General features: G+C 42.8%; 1 protein-coding gene across 6 annotated transcripts in view; it reads left to right on the forward strand.

The window, feature by feature from the left end:
* The first annotated feature begins 1,768 nt into the window (after positions 1–1,768).
* The window catches only part of TRIM55 (tripartite motif containing 55), a 41,965-nt gene continuing 22,245 nt past the window's right edge, over positions 1,769–21,488 (forward strand). For 2 of the 6 annotated variants that reach the window (XM_044390340.3, XM_026516408.4), the window contains exons 1-4: positions 1,793–2,139; positions 2,688–2,860; positions 9,144–9,309; positions 11,039–11,134. In XM_044390340.3, coding sequence (XP_044246275.3) covers positions 1,972–2,139; positions 2,688–2,860; positions 9,144–9,309; positions 11,039–11,134 — 603 coding nt within the window. In that variant the 5' untranslated portion in view covers positions 1,793–1,971. Of the gene's footprint in view, positions 2,140–2,687; positions 2,861–9,143; positions 9,310–11,038; positions 11,135–21,488 lie in introns of all 6 variants that reach the window. The other 4 variants (XM_044390342.3, XM_044390344.3, XM_044390343.3 and 1 more) reach the window with 4 other exon arrangements.

Below are 21,488 nucleotides of genomic sequence, written 5' to 3' on the forward strand. Positions count from 1 at the left end.
ATATTGTACATTACTAGTTCAAGTGCTTTTCCTTAGATTGAAGAGTCTTTTACTGTAGAAACTTTATCTTTCCTAGAAAAGAACTCACATATTGCGTTCAGACCTCCATAGCCCATGTAATGATAATACAGTTAACTGCCTAGGCTGGGTGAACTGAATTAACTCCGTAAAAACAATGTCACCAATTCCCTTCTTTCCTGGACTTGCTAAAATATACTGAAAGGAATCACAAAATTCTCCTAAGATGCCTGAAATGTTTATGAATACACGTAACTTATTATTAGCTAATCGAGCTTCTTAGATTCTCAATAAGCTTTTAGTGCCCACAGCAATAAGACCACAAATAACCAGCCACACTGGCCTACTCTTTGTGATTAAGTGCATACTGGCAATATATTGACAAAATGTGTTCACTGTTTGAATATTTTTAAATCAAGGAGAAATTAACCTGCAAATTCATCACATATAAACAGATACATATCTCTTTTTCATTTTTGATCTGATTTTTAATTTTTTTTTTAAGATTTTTTTTATTTATTTGACAGAGATAGAGACAGCCAGCGAGAGTGGGAACACAAGCAGGGGGAGTGGGAGAGAAAGAAGCAGGCTCATAGCGGAAGAGCCTGATGTGGGGCTCGATCCCGTAACGCCGGGATCACGCCCTGAGCCGAAGGCAGACGCTTAACCGCTGTGCCACCCAGGAGCCCCTGATTTTTAATTTTTAAATAATTATATATTGATGAAACAGTTCTTTCACAAAATCCTGGCAAACATCATGATCACTATTTATGACTCAAGAGCACACCAAGAACATCAGAAATGACCAGGAAGACTGTCATTTAAAAAATCAACTTGGAGGAGGAGGCCAATGCAAAGAGGTGTAGGAGGGATTTCAGACCAGAGAAAATCCAGGTATGGAAGCAGGACTCTATTTTTACTTCAGTTGGCAGCAGCACTGGTATCTGTTCCCTGCTTTATGGAAAGATGAAATAATGGGTCTCCTACCCCACATGCCAGTTACTACCTCATTATTGATTATTGCTGCAAACTAAATTTAAATTATAAAGATTGTCAAGTTTTCTTTGTGTTTTTGGTGTGTGTCAGGAGGGGGTTGTAGGCATACAGGATGAAAGAGGGGTTTAGGGAGGAAGGAGACCAAAGCGGAAGAAAAAAGAACTTACCAGAATTTTATTCACAACTTTAAAAAAATGGGACATCGACTGGTGTTTGGATTTTTTTTCATAGATACTTTCATGGTGAAAAGGATTGAATTCAGTTTTTAAATCAGAATTTTTCCCGGACCACAACTCTCACAAAGATGAAAAAAAAAAATCAACATTTAGCATGTCTTTAGATGATTGCCTTTGTAAAGCCAGGAGAATGAATTTCGAGACATGTTTTGTGTGTTTTCATTTAAGACAGTATGATCGTGCTACTCTTGGTGACTCGCTTCCTGAGCTCTCAAGGCAGAAATAGCATTTGTTATACAGTTAGACTCTTGGACCGCATTCTCCCCAGTCCTGGAGCAAGCCGTCACCTCGGTCTTACTGAGTGTTCACAGAGGGCGTGGCTCAGTGACTAGGCATGCACATTTGCATTTGTTGTTGACAACTGTCAGCTTCGACCTCCCTCTCCTCACCACCCTGTCTAAATGGGGTTTGTAATCCTTCTTCCCACCCACTCTCTTCACTCCCTGGGGCAGGAATGTTGGCTTCTGTCCTCTGTCACCTGTCAGAATCCATCCTCCTGTCACTGGCTTATATGGACAAGTCAGCCCACTGTCACGTGACCCCCCGCTGCTAAAAACAGGTCCGACACCTCCTCTGAACCTGGGCCTGAAACAATGTCTGCCACTGAGAAAACCATAAAGGACACTTGATCACCCAATCCTTGGAATTATTTCCAGGAAACACTTGCAGAAACCATTCGGAGCACCCTTTCCCTGGCAGTGCACAGAGGGACGGCTAGGAGATGAGCGCATCTTTGAATTATAAGTCTTTTTCCAAAGAGCAGCAGACCATGGATAACTTGGAGAAGCAACTCATCTGTCCTATCTGCTTAGAGATGTTCACGAAACCCGTGGTTATTCTCCCGTGTCAGCATAACCTGTGTAGGAAATGTGCCAGTGATATTTTCCAGGTAGGTTTGTTTGGAATTTAGGGGGGTAAAAAGAGTCTCTTTTCTCAGAATCAAGTGCTTAACTTTTAGGCGAATTCTTTTAGAAAACTTTTTAAGGCAGCATTCGTTTTAAGAAAAACATTTTTTTAAATGATTTCCTTTGTGCTTTGCTGTCTGCCTCCTCCTTACTCCCAAATCTAGTTTTACTTAAATGCTAAGAATCATCTTTGTTTAAAAAAAAAAAAAAAACCTCAAAACACTGAATCTGTTTCAAAATCGTAAATGAATTGCTGCCCAAGGTGTTAATGTTGGAGTTTCTGGCCGGAAGTTTTGGTCATGAAAACACTGGATGGAAAGTGCCTCATGCTGAACGTGGTACGTGGCCACTGACTGTGGGTAAGTGCTGGCCCCGTGTTTTAGGACCACTTGCTGAGGAGGCCCTAAGGGATTATCTCATGGCCAGCTTAAAGTAGAAGTTGATGTCGTTCGTAGTAACAGAGTGAAAAGAAGTCTCAGAAAAACTACGTGTGGCATTACTCAATTCCTCTTTTCTCGCTTGGCAAGAACAGGCCTCTAACCCGTATTTGCCCACAAGAGGGGGTACCACCGTGGCATCAGGGGGCCGGTTTCGCTGCCCGTCCTGTAGACACGAAGTGGTTCTGGACAGACATGGGATATATGGCCTTCAGAGGAACCTACTGGTGGAAAATATCATTGACATCTACAAGCAGGAGTCCACCAGGTATGGTTCCTCCGTGTGTCAACCCCATTTGAAGCTTGTCGTTGTCTATTTGTTTGTTTGTTCTAACGGATCAATACACCAAATGCTTGTTTGCCAATCACAGACATTGTTTTCTCAGAAAATCTTTTTCCAAGAGAGTCCTTCCCAATGTGAGAATTGCGCATGGAAGGAGGAGGCAGCTGGTGCCCGAGGCCTTCGTATCGATTTAAGAATGAAGTAATTCACTAACACTAAGCCATTCGGTAATACTGAAAGAGGCGTACTGCGGCCCACCCAAGCCTTGTATGACGTATGTTTGAGACGTCTCTGCACTTCACAGGTCCTTTGTAGCTCCAGAGTCTACACAGCAGAAAATTTATAGTACAAAACCTCAAGGAAAACTAATAGAAATGGCATTTTCCAAAATAGTCCAGGTCCTAGTTTAGACAGTCTCATCTGAAAATTGTCTAGATGATCACAATAAAAACAAAGTTCTCTAACATTGTTAGTTATGGTACGGACTCTGGGAAGTTGCAAAGCAATGCACAGTCCTGTCCTTTAGCAAGTTAAAGTTTAGAGACATGGGTGGGGGGGATGGCATTCAGGTTATGCTTCTCTAGTGTCTAGAGTGTATTTGCCTCTCTAGTCTCTTAGCATTCACCTGTTGGTAGATACTCAGTAGATGCATCCATTCATTTAAAAAACAAACAAAAGCTTCTTCCTCATCAAATCACATTGGCTATAGAGTTCCTTTCCTAGAGACAACGCTGCAGGAGTTCATTCCTAGAAGGCACGGTGTGAAGAGCCCTTTTTCAATTGTACGCAGGTCAGTCGGGTCCACAAAGCTTGATAGCAATATTGAGACCATCTGGAAATGAACTCATTGTGATTCTTATTAGGAGACATGTATTTATGGAACATCTGCAGGGCTCTAAGAGCCTTGCACTCTTAGAAGGAAAGCTGTTCTATAAATCTAACATATAATTATTATAATCATTATGGCTATTAGTTTCTGCTTAAGATTCAAGCTAAATTAGATAGTGCCAGAATCTAGATGAAATTGGGGAAGAAGAGTAATTGCTGATGACATATTGCAGAGACACGGAGTCAGCTATTTCCATTGCTTCCAGAGTCTCTGGAGAAGAAGGAAAGTGCTATTGTTGCTGCTGTTGCTTCACAGATCGGATCTGATTGTGTTACGTTATTTAAAATGCAAACACACGCACTGTCTCTTAAAAAAAATAACCAGTCAATTAATAACCCAGACAATTATTAATGGTGTTTATATATAACAGCTGATTCAGTGCCTAGTACAGTGTCTTGCACAGAATGGTTACTTTGTAAGTGCCCACTGACGAAGCAACACCACAAAGCTTCTTCCATGTTCTATTGCATTTTGCTACTTGCTACAGTGAGAGCTTGAAATATGGGAAATAACAGCATTAATGTTATGAAATGCAGAGCAGAAGAAATATTTAAACTTGTAGCATTAGCAAAACCACAAGATACACCCTTACTTTAACCATAAAGTCTACACGTGCATTTGCCAAAAAAGTGCCCAGGTGAACAAACTGTATAAAAGTAACGAACCGAATGTCCAACCATGACGCTCATAACTGCGTGCGCTAGTGGTGTTTTTCTGATTATCAAGTTCTACTTACGCTGTTATTTCTTGAACTTGAGACCTGCCTTTGGGACATTTTTACTCGGTGGTAAAACTACAAGTTGCAAAGAGGGCCCAGGTGTTTCTGTTTGGGCATAAACCCAGGTGTTCCCTGGAGGCGGGCAGCCTTGCCAGCCCAGAAGTCTGAGCCGCAGAGTCCATTAGGCAACCTTAGAATAACCTTGGCTATACAGAGTGAGATGAACCCGTCTCTGGCTCACAGTAATTGGGGTGGGGACACAAAGGAGAGGGGCTGGTCAACTCTGACCTCCCACAGAAAGACTGGAGATTGTAGATCTTGACAACACCTGGCCTTCTTACCTAGACTTCTGCAGGAACCAGCCACAGTTTGGGAGGTGACAAGAACAGGAATTTATTTCACTAGTATTAATCATGAAAGTTATAATAATTAATTTATAGTAAGTAAAACTAATACGTGCTGAGTACTTCAACTTTACACATGAATCGTGTATAATTCTCTAATTCTCACAACAATGTTGTGAGATTGTGATTATTATTATTACCTTGTTAAAATTTCTGAATATTTCACTGAAGCTAACTCATATACATAATTTAAACACTGAAATAGTACAAGACCTCTAGGGAGGCCTCCACTCTCACCCCACTCTCTCTCCACCCCCAAGTCTCACTCCCCAGAGCCAACCACTTGTTTTAGTAGTTTTTCTCTTATCACCCAGTGACATCTGTATCCTACAACTATACACCCATTTCTTGATTTTTTTTAAAGATTTTATTTATTTATTTGACAGAGATAGAGACAGCCAGCGAGAGAGGGAACACAAGCAGGGGGAGTGGGAGAGAAAGAAGCAGGCTCATAGCGGAAGAGCCTGATGTGGGGCTTGATCCCATAACGCCAGGATCACGCCCTGAGCCGAAGGCAGGCGCTTAACCGCTGTGCCACCCAGGCACCCCCATTTCTTGATTTTTTGATTTAGACATTCTCTATCGACTTTTCACTGCACATGATCAGGACAGTGTCCTCCCATGGCTGGGCCTTGCCTACTTGTACCCTTCCCTGGGTTGAATCCTTGTTTCCTAGAACCTATGTTTCTTTTGCTGGTTTATTCTGCTGTTTTTGTGGAGAACATCCTCAAGTAATCTCCCAAAATATGCAGAAAGTGCTCCACTTTGCAGCTTCCCACACACGCCTGCCTTCAGAGTACCTGGCTTCCGAAGTCCCAGAGCCTTTCCCGGGTTCCGCAGCTCAGGTCAGCTTGCTCCGTGCAGGCTTCTCCCCTGCAGGCCCTTAGCAGAGATAAGATGCAACTCCAGAGGGTTACTTCCTTTCATACAGATGTTCTCAACTGCCAACATTTGGTCGACATCTCTCATCTGCTGTCATCTTGCTTGTTTTTTGTCCTTATTGATTTCGACTAGAATGTGATTTTTAAGATTTTGTCGCTCTCATTTTAGTGGGATTTCCACAGGAAACACAAAAGAGGCATAGGTTCACTCTGCCATATTTAATTAGAAGACCCTCAGGCCAATTTTCAGATACGAAAGGAAGCGGAATCTGAAACAGGTTAAGTAACTTGCCCGAGGCCACACAGCCGCCACATGGGGAAGCGGAGCTGGAATTAAACCTGGAGATCAGTTTGACTCTGAGGGCACCACCTGCCATGCCTCGCCAAGACCAGATGCCCACCCTTCGGGAAGCTCCACGATGGTCCCAGCAACCTGAGGCCAGAGAGGCTACAGACTCCTTGAGGCTGGCCGGCACTGAATGGCGAGGGGCCACTGCCCGCCTCTGGAGCTGAGCCCTGAGCCCCAGCTGCGAGCTCAGACCCTCTCACCTCATGAAAGTGCATTTACATCATATTTATGCCACGTTTGACCCAAGTCTGTTATATGTTTTAAGCCGTCTAAAGGTTTCTATTATATACCCACTTATAAGTATAAGTGGGGGATGTCTCTGGGCCTGTGTTGCTACGTAAACAAGAAAAATCTGGTAAGGAACATGGGCAGTAGTTCTCAGCCTGTATCACATTATGGAAAAATAATCACAATCAAGACTAAACATACAGCCTTACGGCTATTGACACATTTTTAGTGTTTCTGTATACTCTGTATATAATTGCACTATATATATCGTAGATGTGGTCTCTGGTCAGAGCTGTTGACATCAGAATAGCACGTGGGCCACAGGCTGCCCTCAGGAAATGCTGCAGGGAGATCAGCCACTGAAGCATCACCTGTGCCATTTTCCAGTAAATGTGCTCCAGACACGTACTCGACATTTATTATCACGAGACAGAGATACATGGTAGGGAAGATATTGGAGGTGGAGAAGCCTTTGACCAAGCAAAGAGCAAACCACCACTCCTAGTCTCTAGATAACCCCCAGAGGGCTTTGTCACTTATAAATGGAGTCTTCAGAATTTTGTCTGGCCCCTTCCTTCGGGGCTCATGAATGCCAAGTGACCCTGGGTTTTCCCCATATTTCATATGCCTTACCCAGGTGAGTGGTTTTACATTAGAGCACAAGGAGTACTGTCCATTAATCTGGCAGATTCTCTTTCCTTTCTCATTCATTCAATAAATATTTACTGAGTACGCATTCTGTGCAGGCATTGTTCTGGGCAAAAAAAGAAGACAAACCTGCCCTCGTGGAACTCACATTTTGGTGGAGGAAACAGACCAGGCAGAGTTTACTTTTCTCAGTTGACTTCCAAGAATATAGCAGAAATTCAAGTCAGGAGGCCACAGACTTTATGGAAAACATATTGCTATAATACTGGAGAAAAATTGCTTTTACAAAAACCAGATTCTGAAATCTTGAAGCTGGAAGCCCATACAATTTCCTTACCAGACCCAGGGCTTCTCCCAACAGCCCAATCTCTTGACTCCTACCTAGTGATTTATAGATGTAAATCAGTATATTCTCCGCCTTTCTCTGAGTTCTGGGGTTGCGGCTACATGGTACCACATCAATAGCAATGGTTTCCCAACCATTGTATTCCTGTCTCACAGCAGAAGCACATTTTACACTGTGATACGCTGACCGTTACATACGTGGGTAGATATAGAGACAAATAGATATGAAATACATACTTTTGTTTCCAATGTGCTTAGGTACGTGCACAAACACACATATGTACCTACGTACACATCTATGTACACCAGAAACAGAAGACTCGGCTATCATTACTTATTCTTACTACATGTAGTTCACAGTATTTACTGTTCTATTTTATTTTGATTTTAACAATGCTGGTCATGACCCTGAAATTGATTTCATGGCCCATAATAATCGATTTCATGGCCCATTAAAACCTGCAGTTTTTTAAAAAGCGGATCTTGAAAACAATAGCAAAATTCAGTCCCAAATCTTTTAAATAACTATGTGTTTGGGAATGTGAGGAAAGGTTATAGATTTGTATTTATATTTTTCAGGTACCTCTGAAAACTATTTACAACCTCGCTCTTTAGCTAGGATATGGAAGAATTCCAGGTTTTTGCAGAAGTAGGCTACACCCACATCTCTCACCATGCTCTCCAGAGAGGGCCTAGAACACCACGACTGGCATAATTTTGGTCTTGATCATAATACGTAAGCCTCGCTGAAGGTACCGGGCCCTACCATTTAATAGCAATGCGCTGTGAACTTGGGCTGCTCCAGGTGATTCTACAGCTAACAGGTTATTCTTAAAAAGCAAGGACTTGTCACTCCCAATTCATGCGTTCAATTCCCATCACTTGGTTATCATCTCACTAACACACACAAATCTAACTCCCCATTATTACCTGTTGCAGTTCCGAAAAGTTTTGGCTGGTGCTGAACTGTACGGGAAAACTGAGTCTTGGGGATTATCTGTGAGATCCTTTCTTCCAAGGTTACCACCACGTCCCAGAACAGCATTTTGCATTTTTCTTATTGCTTAAAGTACTGTTACCTTCACCGAGCACTTACTAACCACTCTTAATCAGTGTCAAGTCCTCACTCAGGAAGTTATTTACATTTAATTTTCTTAGCGGCAGAAAGAGACCCAAACAAATGAATGAATCACATGCTGACATTTTCCTTCTTACACAGAGCTGCTTCCCAGCAGCGCCTAGACTCATAATCAGAGATGAGGGCTCCTCCAGCCCACCCCCCTCCTCCTTTCGGCGGGAAGGGCGTTTGCTAGAGCCTACAGAGTTGGGATCTAGCGTCTCTGCAAAGCTGGGGGAAACCTGAGATTTAGTTTACCAGCAACTTGGCTCCTTCTTTACACTTAATTGGAAAGTACCTCAAGAGACTTGTGAGTGTGTAGAGACAGGGCTGAAGCACACTCCTAACACAAAAACCCAGTGTTCAGCTTTCAGGAATTCCACTAGACGTGTTTTAAACCTTCAGTAACTTGAAATCAGCCACGATGGGGACACTCACCACAGAAATTGTCAAATGCTACAGATCAGAGTGTCTGAGTCCTACCCCCTCACCCCGGGCTGGTTGTTAGAGATCTATCAGCACACCACCGCTGACCACAGGGCAGCGGAATTTGGAGGGCTCTGAGCACAGGAAGGGTAGCGTTTTCTGGAATAGCAATGCTGGGCGTTTTCTGGAATAGCAATGCTCATCACTCCTCTCTGCTTCGGCCCATTGGGAGTTGACATGTTGATCTGCCTACCTCCTCCCAGACCAGAAAAGAAGTCTGACCAGCCCATGTGTGAGGAGCATGAAGAGGAACGCATCAACATCTACTGTCTGAACTGTGAAGTGCCCACCTGCTCTCTGTGCAAGGTCTTTGGGGCACACAAGGATTGCCAGGTGGCACCCCTAACTCACGTGTTCCAGAGGCAGAAGGTAACAGAGCCTCTCCGACCCCTGTGGCTCCTCCTTTGCAGCCCCTTCCAAGTGCCTGTGTGATTGGCTCCCTTTGCTCAAGGGGAACAACCAAGCCACATGGCCCTGAGGCCAAGCAGCACAGAGGGAGGAGCGGAAGGGGCGATGTGCTGGTGAGCACGTGGCCACTGGCTAGATTCCCTGGAGAGGAAGGGGACTGCTAGAGAGAAAGGGGTGCCAAGGGTTGGGAAGGTGCGCAGAGGGCAAGGGTCACTGTTTCTTGTGCACCTTGGAGGTTGCTGAAGACAAGCCGTGTGTGGGCACCTGATTTGAGCCATTTGAAGTTCAGACTATAGATATGAAAAGGATAACTTTCCACTGCAGGCGCAGGAATTCTTCATTCGCTAACAAAAGGTTCTGTTTGCCACACCCTCCCAGGCCATTTCTCCCCCACTGCTATTGTATTACGCATCGAGGCTAAGTTAAACTGGCCTCCTAGCCTTTGCACCAAGGCCAGTTGCTGATAGGCCCCCTCTGAGTTTGGCACATGCCTCCATCCCAGGGCCTCAGCCTCAACCCTCACATTGTGACCAACTATAGTTTGTCCCCAGCTTATCACTGACCTGCCAACCAGGTTTCATCCATTGGCAAGTAGCAACGTGCCCATCTGATGCAAATAAACATGCAGTGGTGTGCTCGGACAGATGCAGCCGCTCCCGGCCCCCAGAACTGGAGCAGCTCCATATCTCAGCTGCTTTCTGTGAAGCCACAGAGTCCACATTTGGTCAGTGTGTTACCGCGAGGATCACAGTGGGAATCAAATTGGAAAGCTAAACCAGTGAGTACTAGATGCCAAAGAAGCAGGATTTAGCGAGGTATCTATAACATTTACTTATTTTTCAATCCGCTCATGATTTATTTCCCCTTTTCCCTTCCATACCTACCCACTCCGCTCAAGTCATAGCATGTTAGAACTGAATGGTACTTGTTTCCCTCAGAGCCCTAGAAACTCACGTGGGATGGACAGAAGGACAGACTGGCAGGACTTCCACCCCGCTCCTCTTCAGGCAATTCCTTTGGGTTTCCTTATTAGCTTCATTTTGAAGAAAGGGTTCTGAAGCTTTAAAATGTTTTCCAACCACAGTTCTGGTCCAGTCTTCTCACTTTATATTCGAGAAAAGTAGGGTCCAAAATGATGGCATATTTGCCCAACATCATAAAGAAGTTAAAGGCTGAGTTGGACCAAGCAGGTAGGTGTCCTAAGACCCCATTCAGTGCTGCCTGGTGGTCCATAGCCAGTCTTGGAAAGGGCTAAGTACAAACAATGGAAGCCCTTTGAGTGGAAAGAGGAGAGGAATTGCCAGTTGACAATTCTCCCCTAGAGCCAGTCAGATGTTCCAGCTTCAAGTTTGTAATGAGTTAGTCTGGTACACATGGAAGGTACATAATACGTTCTAGCTATCGTCTGTGATTCGATGTTCACAATTCTTTTTAGCAGGGTCACAGTCTCCACTAAGAGTTTGGTGACAACTACGAAACCTCTTCCCAGACAAATGCACTTATATACACATCCATACAGAATTTTATTTACAAGACCAGGAGGTTGACGGGCCTTCTAAGCCTCACTGTTACTCCTAAGGGGTTCAATGGGCTCTGGGTTAGGAATCCCTGAGGACAATACTGTGATTTATCCACACTCAGTGCTGACTAGAAAGCTCCTGAAATCTTGCATCCCTTTCCCCTTCATTAGTCTGAGCTCAGTGATGGCATCGCTGTCCTTGTGGGAAGCAATGATCGAGTCCAGGGAGTGATCAGCCAGCTGGAGGACACCTGTAAAACTATTGAGGTAAGTCAAGCAACTCCAACCAAGCATAAAGGAAGCCTGAACCCCCGGGGGGTTGTGGCTGCCTCATGCCACACAAGCTTGCCTTACAGAACGACCTCCTTCCTCATATGTCTCTCAAACATTCTCCCGGCTCAGGAAGAGAAGTTACCACGTGAGTCAACAAGGCAGATTTGGCCACATTTACTAGGGTGATTTTGGCATTTGTTGTTCTTCTTGGTCAACCCATTTTGAAAGATTAGCCACAAGAAAAATCAGTTCCCAGTAATGGAAATGAGTGTTTTCCACCACAATAGCGCAAGTTCTTTGTGGCGGTCCAATGGTCTTAAGACGCGCTAGTTAGTGCTTTGGAAATTCCTGCGCAGGTTCGAGCTACCTATCTGCGCCCTGCCAGCGGAGCCACGAAGGGGGACAGCAGGAGGAGAAAGATGTGTCTGACCATGGTTGGAGAATGATCCAGTAGCTGGGAGCTCACTGATACCAGAGTTCTCGCTCATTCGTCCCTGCCCTCTGCCTGGCCCGGTGCCTCGCGCATAATAAACACTCAGTACAAACTTGAACAAATGCGCGAATAGCTGGCCGCTCAGCTCACACTTAAGTTTGGCCTATAAGAAATACTGTGAATCCACCCTTCCTCCAGATCAGATATAAACTGTGTAATTGCTGAAGACAAAATGCTGAAGCCTAAAGAGGTTTAGCTATGTGGCAGGTATGTTGTCAAGAACTAAAGATTCACAGACTAGTTAAGCCGGGCTGCACAGAGGCAGGTGCGAGACAGCTGGGTGAGTGCGGCTTTCTGGATCTGTAACCCGGAGCCACTTATTACCATCTCCCTGCTTGAAGTTTGGGGGTTACATGTTTGTTTTCAGTTGGACCTCAGGTGCAATGTGGAGGCATGGTACTGCTCAGTTTGTGGCATATTGTCCTTATTGCTGTGGGCAAGGCCCCTCTTGTTACCTATTTATTTCCTTTCATTCTCATTTCCCACTCTCTTCTCTGTAAATAACCACTCTAACATGTTTGCTGTTCTGTTTACCTATGCTCTCATAAAATCGTTACTGTTTTATATACACACCTTTTACTTTTATAAATGGTATTGTGCTGTATTTCTCATTCTGCTTCTTACTTTTTTTAAACTAAGCATTAGGTTTTAAGATCCATTCTCATGTACATTCAATACCTCATTTTTCTCCTCTGAAAAATGGGACATAGTACCCATTTTATAGAGTTACTGTGAGAAATTAAATAAGCATAAGCAAAATGCCTAGCACAGTGTCTAGTATATGGTGAGTGCCTGGTAAGTGCCCTGTTTTCATTAGGTTATCATTAGAAAGGCAAATTCGATCACAAGCCGAAGGCTGGCTCCTAGATGATGATTTCAAGACACTGGCCATAATCATCTCATTTTAGATTTACGCATCATTAAAATCACGTCCTCTCTTCTCCATACTCATATTCCTGAAGAGATCCTAAATCTGGGATCCATTTATAGAAGAAAAGTTTTCTCTTGGTGAAGAGCCCAAAGAGATTACAAAATGAACAATATAAACTCTTTTCTTTTTGCTTATTTACAGTAAAGGCCAAATACAACTTAGTAAGCCGTGAATCAGCACTCCAGTGTGGTACCATGTTGAATCTTGAGTGTATAAATAGGAGTATGTTGCTTGTGGGCGAGTGAGGTAATCTCTATACTCATCTCTGGTCAGGCCTTCATCAGAGACCTCTGTCCAAGACATAGAGGCTACAGAACTTAAACAGGAGAAAAGCTCTGTGGGTCACATTTGGCCTTAAGCAAACAACTCAGGCTCTATTTAGCCAGCATCAGAGGACACCGAGAGGGCAAGGAAAGATTTGACAACTGGTTCTCTTCCTGGAGGCCAGCCAGGGGCACAATAGGAAGCAGCTGTTTTTGCTTTCACTGAGAACAAGACAAGAAGGAACAGGTTTGAAGTTAAGTCAGCAGAAGGGATTTAGTGCAGATATCAGGAGGAACTTCCTGGCAGTGGAGGTCAGGATTATTACCTCTATTATTACTGATAAAAACATTCATCGAACATGACACAACATTCATCGAACATGACACCCTTTTACAAGTATCTTCACAGGTTATGAGAGGAGTATAATTGTTCCCTGGAGGGCTTTCCGATGAAGCTGTAAATTGGCAGGAGTCTTAAAAGTGTCCATCCCTTTTACCTATTTATTTCACTCCTGAGATTTTGCCTTAAGGAAATAAAAACAGTATAGAATGTATATATTCATAAATAACCCTCCATATACATTTATCGGGAGAGAAAACGCCAGAAACCAAAAGGTCAAGAACAGTGAACAGTGGATCTCCTTCCTCATGTATTCCCATATTTCACATTTTTCTAAAGCGAGCCTGACATTTTTAATAACCAGTAAGATAAAGAACGAATGAATGTGGCTCAGATAAGCACAGTTCTTTCAGCTCAGTTTAGGTGGCTCATCTGGAGATGTAGGTATTGGCTCAGAGTCTCATGGGGGTCTCTGATTTGTTGATCCCTATCTGATGCAAATATCCTCCATTTGAAGAGGCCAGAGGCCAGAGACACTGCCGCAAATGGCCACGTGGTGCACCCGTAATCCCCGAGGTGATCTCCATTGAGGCAGGGCCATATCCGTGGGCAAAACACCAGAGGCTCTTTGCGCTGCCAGCCTGCGAGGCAGGTGTCGTGAAGCACCGCAGGTTCTTGACTGAGAGTGAAATGGTCCTACCTTGCACAGCAGGTGAATTCTGCCCCAGAGTTCAGGTCACAGGGTTCCTGTTCTCCCATTCTCCCTGGGGTGGTTGTTTTCCTTCCTGGCTTGGCTCACCACCTGCCTGCAAACATTTTCCAGGGACGCCATTGGTGGCTCCTGGCCAAGGGGTGGGGAGCTGTTGTTAAAGAATTCTCTCCTCTGATTGGTGAAGAACCCCTTAGGGACAGGAAATGGAGTAGTCCCGGGGTGGGCACTATCCTTCCCTAATTACCTCGCCTCTTCCCACTTGGGGCCCTGACACCTGCCCTTTGGTAGGAGTGCCCATTCCTTGCACATCTCTAATTTTGTCCCTGATCATGTAATGTCTTGCAGGGCTGGTCCAGTCAGGCACCCGGCCCAGGACCAGCCCTGGAGAGCTGTTGAGCTTAGGCTAAATCACACTGTGAACTCCTTGTTATCCTTTAAAAATAACGTATGCGGTTGACGTGAGTTTACAATGATTCTGAGAGTGGCTTTGAGAAGGACTTTAGTCACAAAAGGGCAGTCTGAACTGTGTCAAAACGGGGAGCCGCATTTTTTTCTCATTGCTGAGGGTTGACGGTGGGTGAAGGAGCCTTCGGTCTTTTTAGCACTCCTGGCTGAATGTGGCTCAGCCTGAGATATTTGTAGAGCTCTCTACTGTAGGTTGTTGGAGGGCCTTCTAGACTGTTCTAGACAAGCCCAGCATGGTCTAGAGCTACACTTGCCTTTCCAGGCCAGGAAATGTTCTGACAGGCTGGGCCTCAGAAAGAGGGCTACTGGTTGGAGTAGACAAGTACCCTGCCTTGGGAGCTCTCTGTTTCCAGAAAAATGTGCTTGGCTTTCCTTCCTCATCCCTAGAAATCATAACTTCCATCTTACAGTCTTTACAAAGGGCACTTATCCTATGTCACTGGACACCCAAGAGAGTAGGCTATTAATACGGGCCCTCCTGAGGCAGGCAGGCAGGCAGGCAGGCATAGAAATAATCCTGTTTTGTATGGATGCATGTCTAAAGGAAACAGCTACAAGTTGAATAATAAATATTTGATCTTGAGCATTTCCATTATCTGAAAAATGACAACTTTCATAAGATCCCCCAATGATTTTGCAATGAAAACAAATCTATTGTACTTCCAAAACAATAATTTTACCCAAACAGCTTTTGGGACATTGTCCATGCAGTTACAAGTATGAAGTCTAAATATAGTAAGAATCATTTTAATAAGCATGCAAAAATGTTTAAGGCGACATTTTAAAGGCAATATAACATATGCTTAAAAGATCAGGTTTCAGAATTTGAATTTCAGCTGCCATTAACTATATGACCTTGGGAAATGACTTAAGTTCTTTGTCCCTCAACTTCCTCACTGGTACAGTGGAGTTAATAATACATTCTTCACAGTGTTATTGTGATGCCTAAGTTGGGGTAAGAGGCACGTGCCAGGGGCTTGATTAAGTCACCTCATGGTACTCTCACAGTCAGCTTGCAAAGAGCACACTTATTGTAACGATGCTAATAATTGTTTGAACCACTGGAGCACTGGGAACATCTTTTAAATGGTGTCAGAATAAGACTATCAGGGTCTTGATCAATTATGATGTGGGGCTAAGCAACCCCCCTCAGATGGAAAAACTGAACATGAATGGTAGAAGATATTAGTCCTATTCTTGATCTAAGAGTCTTGGAGGTACTTAAACTATTGGTACAAGGGAGGCTAAGGCTCTTCTGGGAAACACGTTGACTCTCCACTGCAGACAGGAGCAAGTCAAACAACACCATGCTCTTGTGGCTTTCACTGAACCAGAGGGCTCAAGTCAGTACAGACTCGCAGGACTCTGCTTTACCAAGTTTACTCAAGAAGCTTCTAAATGGTCTGAACAGACACCCCAGGAGCAAGCTTTAGAGATCCCATAAATTAGAACATAATTGTTCTTCTAACATGAAGCATATGGCAACATGATACAATGGAAAACAGCATGAATTTGGGAGTTCCAAGCCCCACGGCCGCTCGGTAGCGTTGCTTTGCTGAGCACTGCACAAGCCACCCCACTGACAGGAGAGGGGCTGAACTCCAGCTCCTGTGCCTGGAAGGAACATGTCATTCTCATTTGTCGCCTCTAGTGTAGCCCGGCAGAGACCCAGCTTCTCGTCCTGGTCTGCCCTCATGGGACTTCTCCCAAGTGCTAGGAATTAAGGCTTTACGAGCAAAGGGTTGGCTGATTTCCTCAGGAAAATCTTCTTATCTGAATGTAGTTCTTCCTTTAGTGTTATTAACCTGCTGTCTGCTTTCCTGCCCCCCTTCTTTTGGGGGTGGTGGGGAGAGAAAACCCTGTTGGGCTTAATGAAGGGAATTCTGAAGTACTGTATTTCAAATGAAGCCGAGTGTGCACTCCCAAACCCAGAGCCGTAGCACCGAACAAGAGTGGGTGTCGACGAGTGGTGGGGGAATGTGGTGGGTATGTGAATGAGCCGGCTAGAGCCACAGTTGCTCAGTGACAAGTGGTGGGGCGAAGAGCTTATCTTCAGCTCTATTTTGGTCACAGAGGCATGTTCCTTACATGGTAAGAGCAGCAGTTCCAATTGTCTTAGGTTTTCCTGTCATAGCCCTGGCACATTCCCAAGCTGGGACTGGCGTTGCAGGGCCAGGACGTATAATTTATGTTTTCATGCTGGAGATGACCACTCTGAAATTTGCCAGGAGTGGAAAGAGACATTTTATAGCCTGAAGACTCTGAAATATCTCTACATTTCCCTCAAGTCACAGAGTCTTGGAACTGTAGAGTCAGAAGGGACTTTGGCCATCACCCAATCCCATCCCTTATTGTACAAATAAGAAAACTGTCCTGAGGCTGAGTGGCCTCCCTACGGTTGCACAGCTGTTTTTGCTGTTTTCTTTTGAGTACTGAATGAAGCAGAGGCTTGGAGTACCTACTTACATATCTATTTTCTGGGAACACAGAAACTTTTGAAGACTGAATATCCCTAGATACAAGTCATATTTCATTCATTCACTCAGTCATTCAGACCATCTTTCTCATGTGTGCACGCTGTGCCATATTCTGCACACATAATTCTGGGAAGTAGTGATGAACTAAACAGAAAAGGTTCCTGCTCTCAGGAAAGTTTTGTTCTAGGAGGGAAGTTAGACAATAAAACCAATAAATGACAAGATCATTTCGGAGAGTAACAAGTGCTTGGGGAGAAAGTGAGCCACTGAAAGTCTGGCCATTAAAAACAATGGAATGATGGTACTTTGAATGGCAGGCTCTATACTCTTTAGTAAAAGATTTTCTGCTGTTGATTTTTTCCATGGAACACTTCTCTTTGCAGCTGCATATCTTGTATCTTATCGCTACTAAACTATAAAGGAGGCTAAAAATTAGAGTGTGTCAGTTTTAACATTTCTATGAAAGCAACAGCTAAACAATGGGTTTTAGATAAATATTAAAGATTACCTAGTCACTTCAAAGGAAATGGTCAAATGATTACTTGCATTTTTTCCTTTTTAGCCAGATATTATGACATTGGTTGGAAACAGATATCCCACCTGTTATTATTTCACAATTTTAATATGGACAGCGTAGTTTTCCCTTTATAAAATCACCCTTTTTGGTATATTGCATCCCTACTGGGTTCACCTTAGAGATGGGATGAATCTTGTTTTCATTCAAGGACTACAGACAACTTTTATTTTGTTCTTCCAACTGTCCTGGCAGACCTAGGACATACGTCATGTTGCAGTGGAGGCTACGCATCAGAATATGCTTAGAGCCAATACCCAGTGCATTTATGATGGAAATCACTTCAATTGCTAAACACGCTCACACAGGTGCACATGGGTATACACACACACACACACACACACATACACACACACAGGAAATAAGAACTGGAGATATCAAAAGGAAGAAAATGGAAAATATTTGAAAAATAAACTTCAAAGTCCAAAAAGTATATATCTTGATTCAATTACTATCCAGAGAAGTGGGGGTAGGGAGAAGATACACAGCCAAGAATTCTTACTGAAGTCTTTTTTTTTTTTTAACCAACGCTTTTAACTGCAATAAGTGAAAAAGAATGTTAAAAGCAAAAAGAAATCTTTGAGGTGAGGAAGTTTTTGTGGAGAAGAGATAAAGATGGTTGCTATCATGCTTTTGCAGGTAACAATTATCCTTTAAAGTATGTTACCTGCAGACATTTTGATGATGCAGAAGTCCGCATTTTTCCCATTCCATTTCTCAGGTTACTAGAAAGTCACTGTTGAAAGCATTTCAGGTCCATATTTACAAAGGCACAGTAGGTACTGAAATTCAGAATAATCACTATCACTAGCAAGCTGGCTTCTAAGAGCATATTTTTCTTTCACAGCATATACCTGTTCCCTAATTACCTCAGAGGGTGAGTCGATAAGCTGAGGTGTTTGTTGTTAACTGACTTTCATAGCACTTGAAGGTCTCGTAGTGCAGAACGATGAAAGGGCGCCCAGCTTAGTCTCTCATGCATAGCTTCTACCTCAGAGAGTATGAAAAAAATAGAAGAATTTTAATTTCATGGAGTATTTCTCATTTGAATCTGACATTAGGTTAACGTGAACATCTTATGTTTGTTTCTAAAAGTCTGTAAGTACGAATTCCAAGAAAGAAGCATATTTTTCCTAGTTCAGAAACAGATTTGTCTGACTCTTACCATATTTTGCATAGAATTATACTAAAGGCACATTAAGTAAGAGAAAAAAAGAAGTTAAGTTTTTTTTTGTTAGAAAATATAATAATTTTTCTACCCTTCTCATGAACACTGGAAAAATTATGGCAGGTTTTTAGATCTTCTAATGCCTGGTACATAGTAATTAGTGCATTTCGCTGAAGGAATGAACTAATGAATATAATTCTGAAATGATTTGAGGTTTCTTTAAAAGCCTACTTGCTGCAGAGTTGATTTGTTAAGGCATATATTTGGTTCACAGTAGTTCACATAAATTTTTTTTCAAATTACTTTCAAGTATCTCACAGCAGGGTGTGGTAGGAGTAGTTGCGACCCAGGAGTTCAAAACCCTTGGCTCTAGGCCGGAACCGACAATAAATGGCAGAATGGCTTGAGAAAATGATTTAAGTCTGCTGGGCTTCAGTTTCCACGTGAACGAAATGATTGCTTTGGAGCAGGTTATTTCTGACATTCCCTGCAACTTCAAAATTCCACAACTGAATAATTCAAATTAAGGATAATTGGATCTAAATTTAATAAGCACTGATATAGTACCCATAATGTGTCAGGTAATATTATAAGGGTTTTATACAGCATGTAGTCTTATAATAATCATCATCATCAAGCATCAACTGTGCATTGGGTAGCATTTCCTACACTATAAGTAATAGTTGCTATTAAAATTAGAGTAATTTTATTAAAATTAATAGAGTAAAAATTATTAGAAAACCTGAGTGAAAACAAAATACACTTGTAATTGAAAATAATGTAAAAATAAAGTGGTTATTTCATTTAGACCACTAAATAAAACACTAGCCATGACACATTAGACTTAGCATCAGTCTCATTATAAATAATTTGGGTCTTGTGAATTTGAAGGTTCTCATACATATTAAATCACACAGAAGAAAACTTTCAAGAAATAAAAATATTCTACCAGTATCACATCTTACTATTTGTTATACATGTTTCAAGCGCACAATTTCTTTTAGAAAAATAAGCTAGAAATCATCATATGTTTGCAGTTAACAGGAGAGCTTCTGATCATCAAAGAGGCGTATTTCAGGAATGCAATGGGCACAAGGTTTCCTGTGAGCTTAAAAGAGAAAGCAATACAGTGAAAGACAGTTTGGGAAGCTACTAACAGGCTTCAGCTCTGAGGCCTCGTGAGCATCCAAATCTCAAGCTAAAGGGCTGGAAATGGATGCAAATTTGGCAAGCCCAGTGATTTCCATGTCTAGACATGCTTTGTGGGCCCTTGTCCTGTTACCTTGACAAGTGTCAAGGCTCCGCACATTTTCATCACCTCTTCACACTTCCTCTTCTCCTGCTCATCCTTTATGGCCAAAGCTGGGCATCACCTCCACCAGGAAGTTTTTCCTGAGCCATCCACCCTTCCTCCCCTTGAATTTCCCCCACCCGTATGCTTCTATAAAACCTGGTATAAATCTCTAACATATTTCAATTATTCAGCCTACTGGGTTGCTATTATATTGTTGGTCCATAGTCTTTCTAATCGAGTGAACCTAAGCTCCTTGAGAACAAGAATTATGTTTTAGTTTATTGTTGGGTTCCCAGAACCTTGCCCAGTGCTTGACACAAATGATACGCCTAAGTGTTGATTGCTAAATGAATGAACAGATACGTGGATGGTAGCATTAACTGGTAATTACTACTAAAATGATTAGAATCATTGGATCTCCTTCATGCATTATTATTGGTCAGAAAATATGATGAGGATTGACTGTGTTCCAAGGGAGGCAGTGGATTGAGGGGTGTATTTCCTGCACGTTTGTGGAGTATCTTCATAATGAACAATTTGGTTTAGGTTATCCATCTTTCTCCTTACTCTAAGAACAGTAGAGAAATTGGGGAAATGATACACAGTTTTGTATATCTTTTCAACAGATATATACTGAACATCTGTTGTCCAAAGTGGTATATGTCCTAGGTAGACCCAGATTCTATCCTTAAAGAGAGTATACTTTAGATATTTAAGAAACTCTCGCATAGGAATGAAGTGACACTTGACACCAAATAAACCAGAGTTTACTAAAATGAAAGAACACATAATAAGGGTCACAAAGGTCAGAGATGTCAGATAAATTGGCTGGATTCCCAAGAAGCCTCCACTGGACAGGAGAGCTATGTTGGATCATTGTGTCTCAAAGCCTGTTCTCAGCTGGAAAGGTCCTGGGCGCAGAGATGGTCAGGTCCAAGGAAGTTGGCATATATATACACACCAAGCTTACTGGAGCTTGAAAAACCAAAAGACCAATGACCAGACCAACTGGAAAGTTAATTATGATTTAAACATGGACTCAGAGAAAAGGAAGGTAAATTGTACTGGAGATGCTTCAGCCACACAATGCAAAAACACAAGTCTGATTTCCCATACAGACTTCCTCTCAGGGAATCAAAGACCAAATCCAGTATTTCCCTGTCTTAGATAATATTGGATAAATAGAGGACTAGATGGATACAGGTGTATGCCACTGGTGGTAACTATTATGGGATTTCAGAAGAACTAAAAGGTGGCATTCAGTCAGAGATTAAAGAACATTTTACGGAAGAAGTGGTATTCCAACAATGTCTTTAAGATTACTTAGAGTTGCAGCTGTGAATTGGGGAAGAACATTCTAAACAGAGGGGAAATGGTGAGCAAAGAAAGTGAGTGTTTGTTTTTGCTGGACACAGGGTATGTGATGAAGAATAGTACAGTATTACAAAGGAAAGCTGGAACCAGGTCATGGAGAAGTTGGAAAGTCAGTTATGAAGTTTAAATATTATTCTTTGGGCAAAGAGTAGTCAGAGAAAAAGCACTATACCCCAGGGAAATGTACTCCAGGAAAATGAATTTGGCTGTAGTGTATGGGTTTGCTTGAAGTAAATTCCAGATGCAGAGGCCAGTGG

This window comes from Ursus arctos, unplaced genomic scaffold, assembly GCF_023065955.2.
Source record: "Ursus arctos isolate Adak ecotype North America unplaced genomic scaffold, UrsArc2.0 scaffold_6, whole genome shotgun sequence".
NCBI classification, from domain to species: domain Eukaryota; kingdom Metazoa; phylum Chordata; class Mammalia; order Carnivora; family Ursidae; genus Ursus; species Ursus arctos.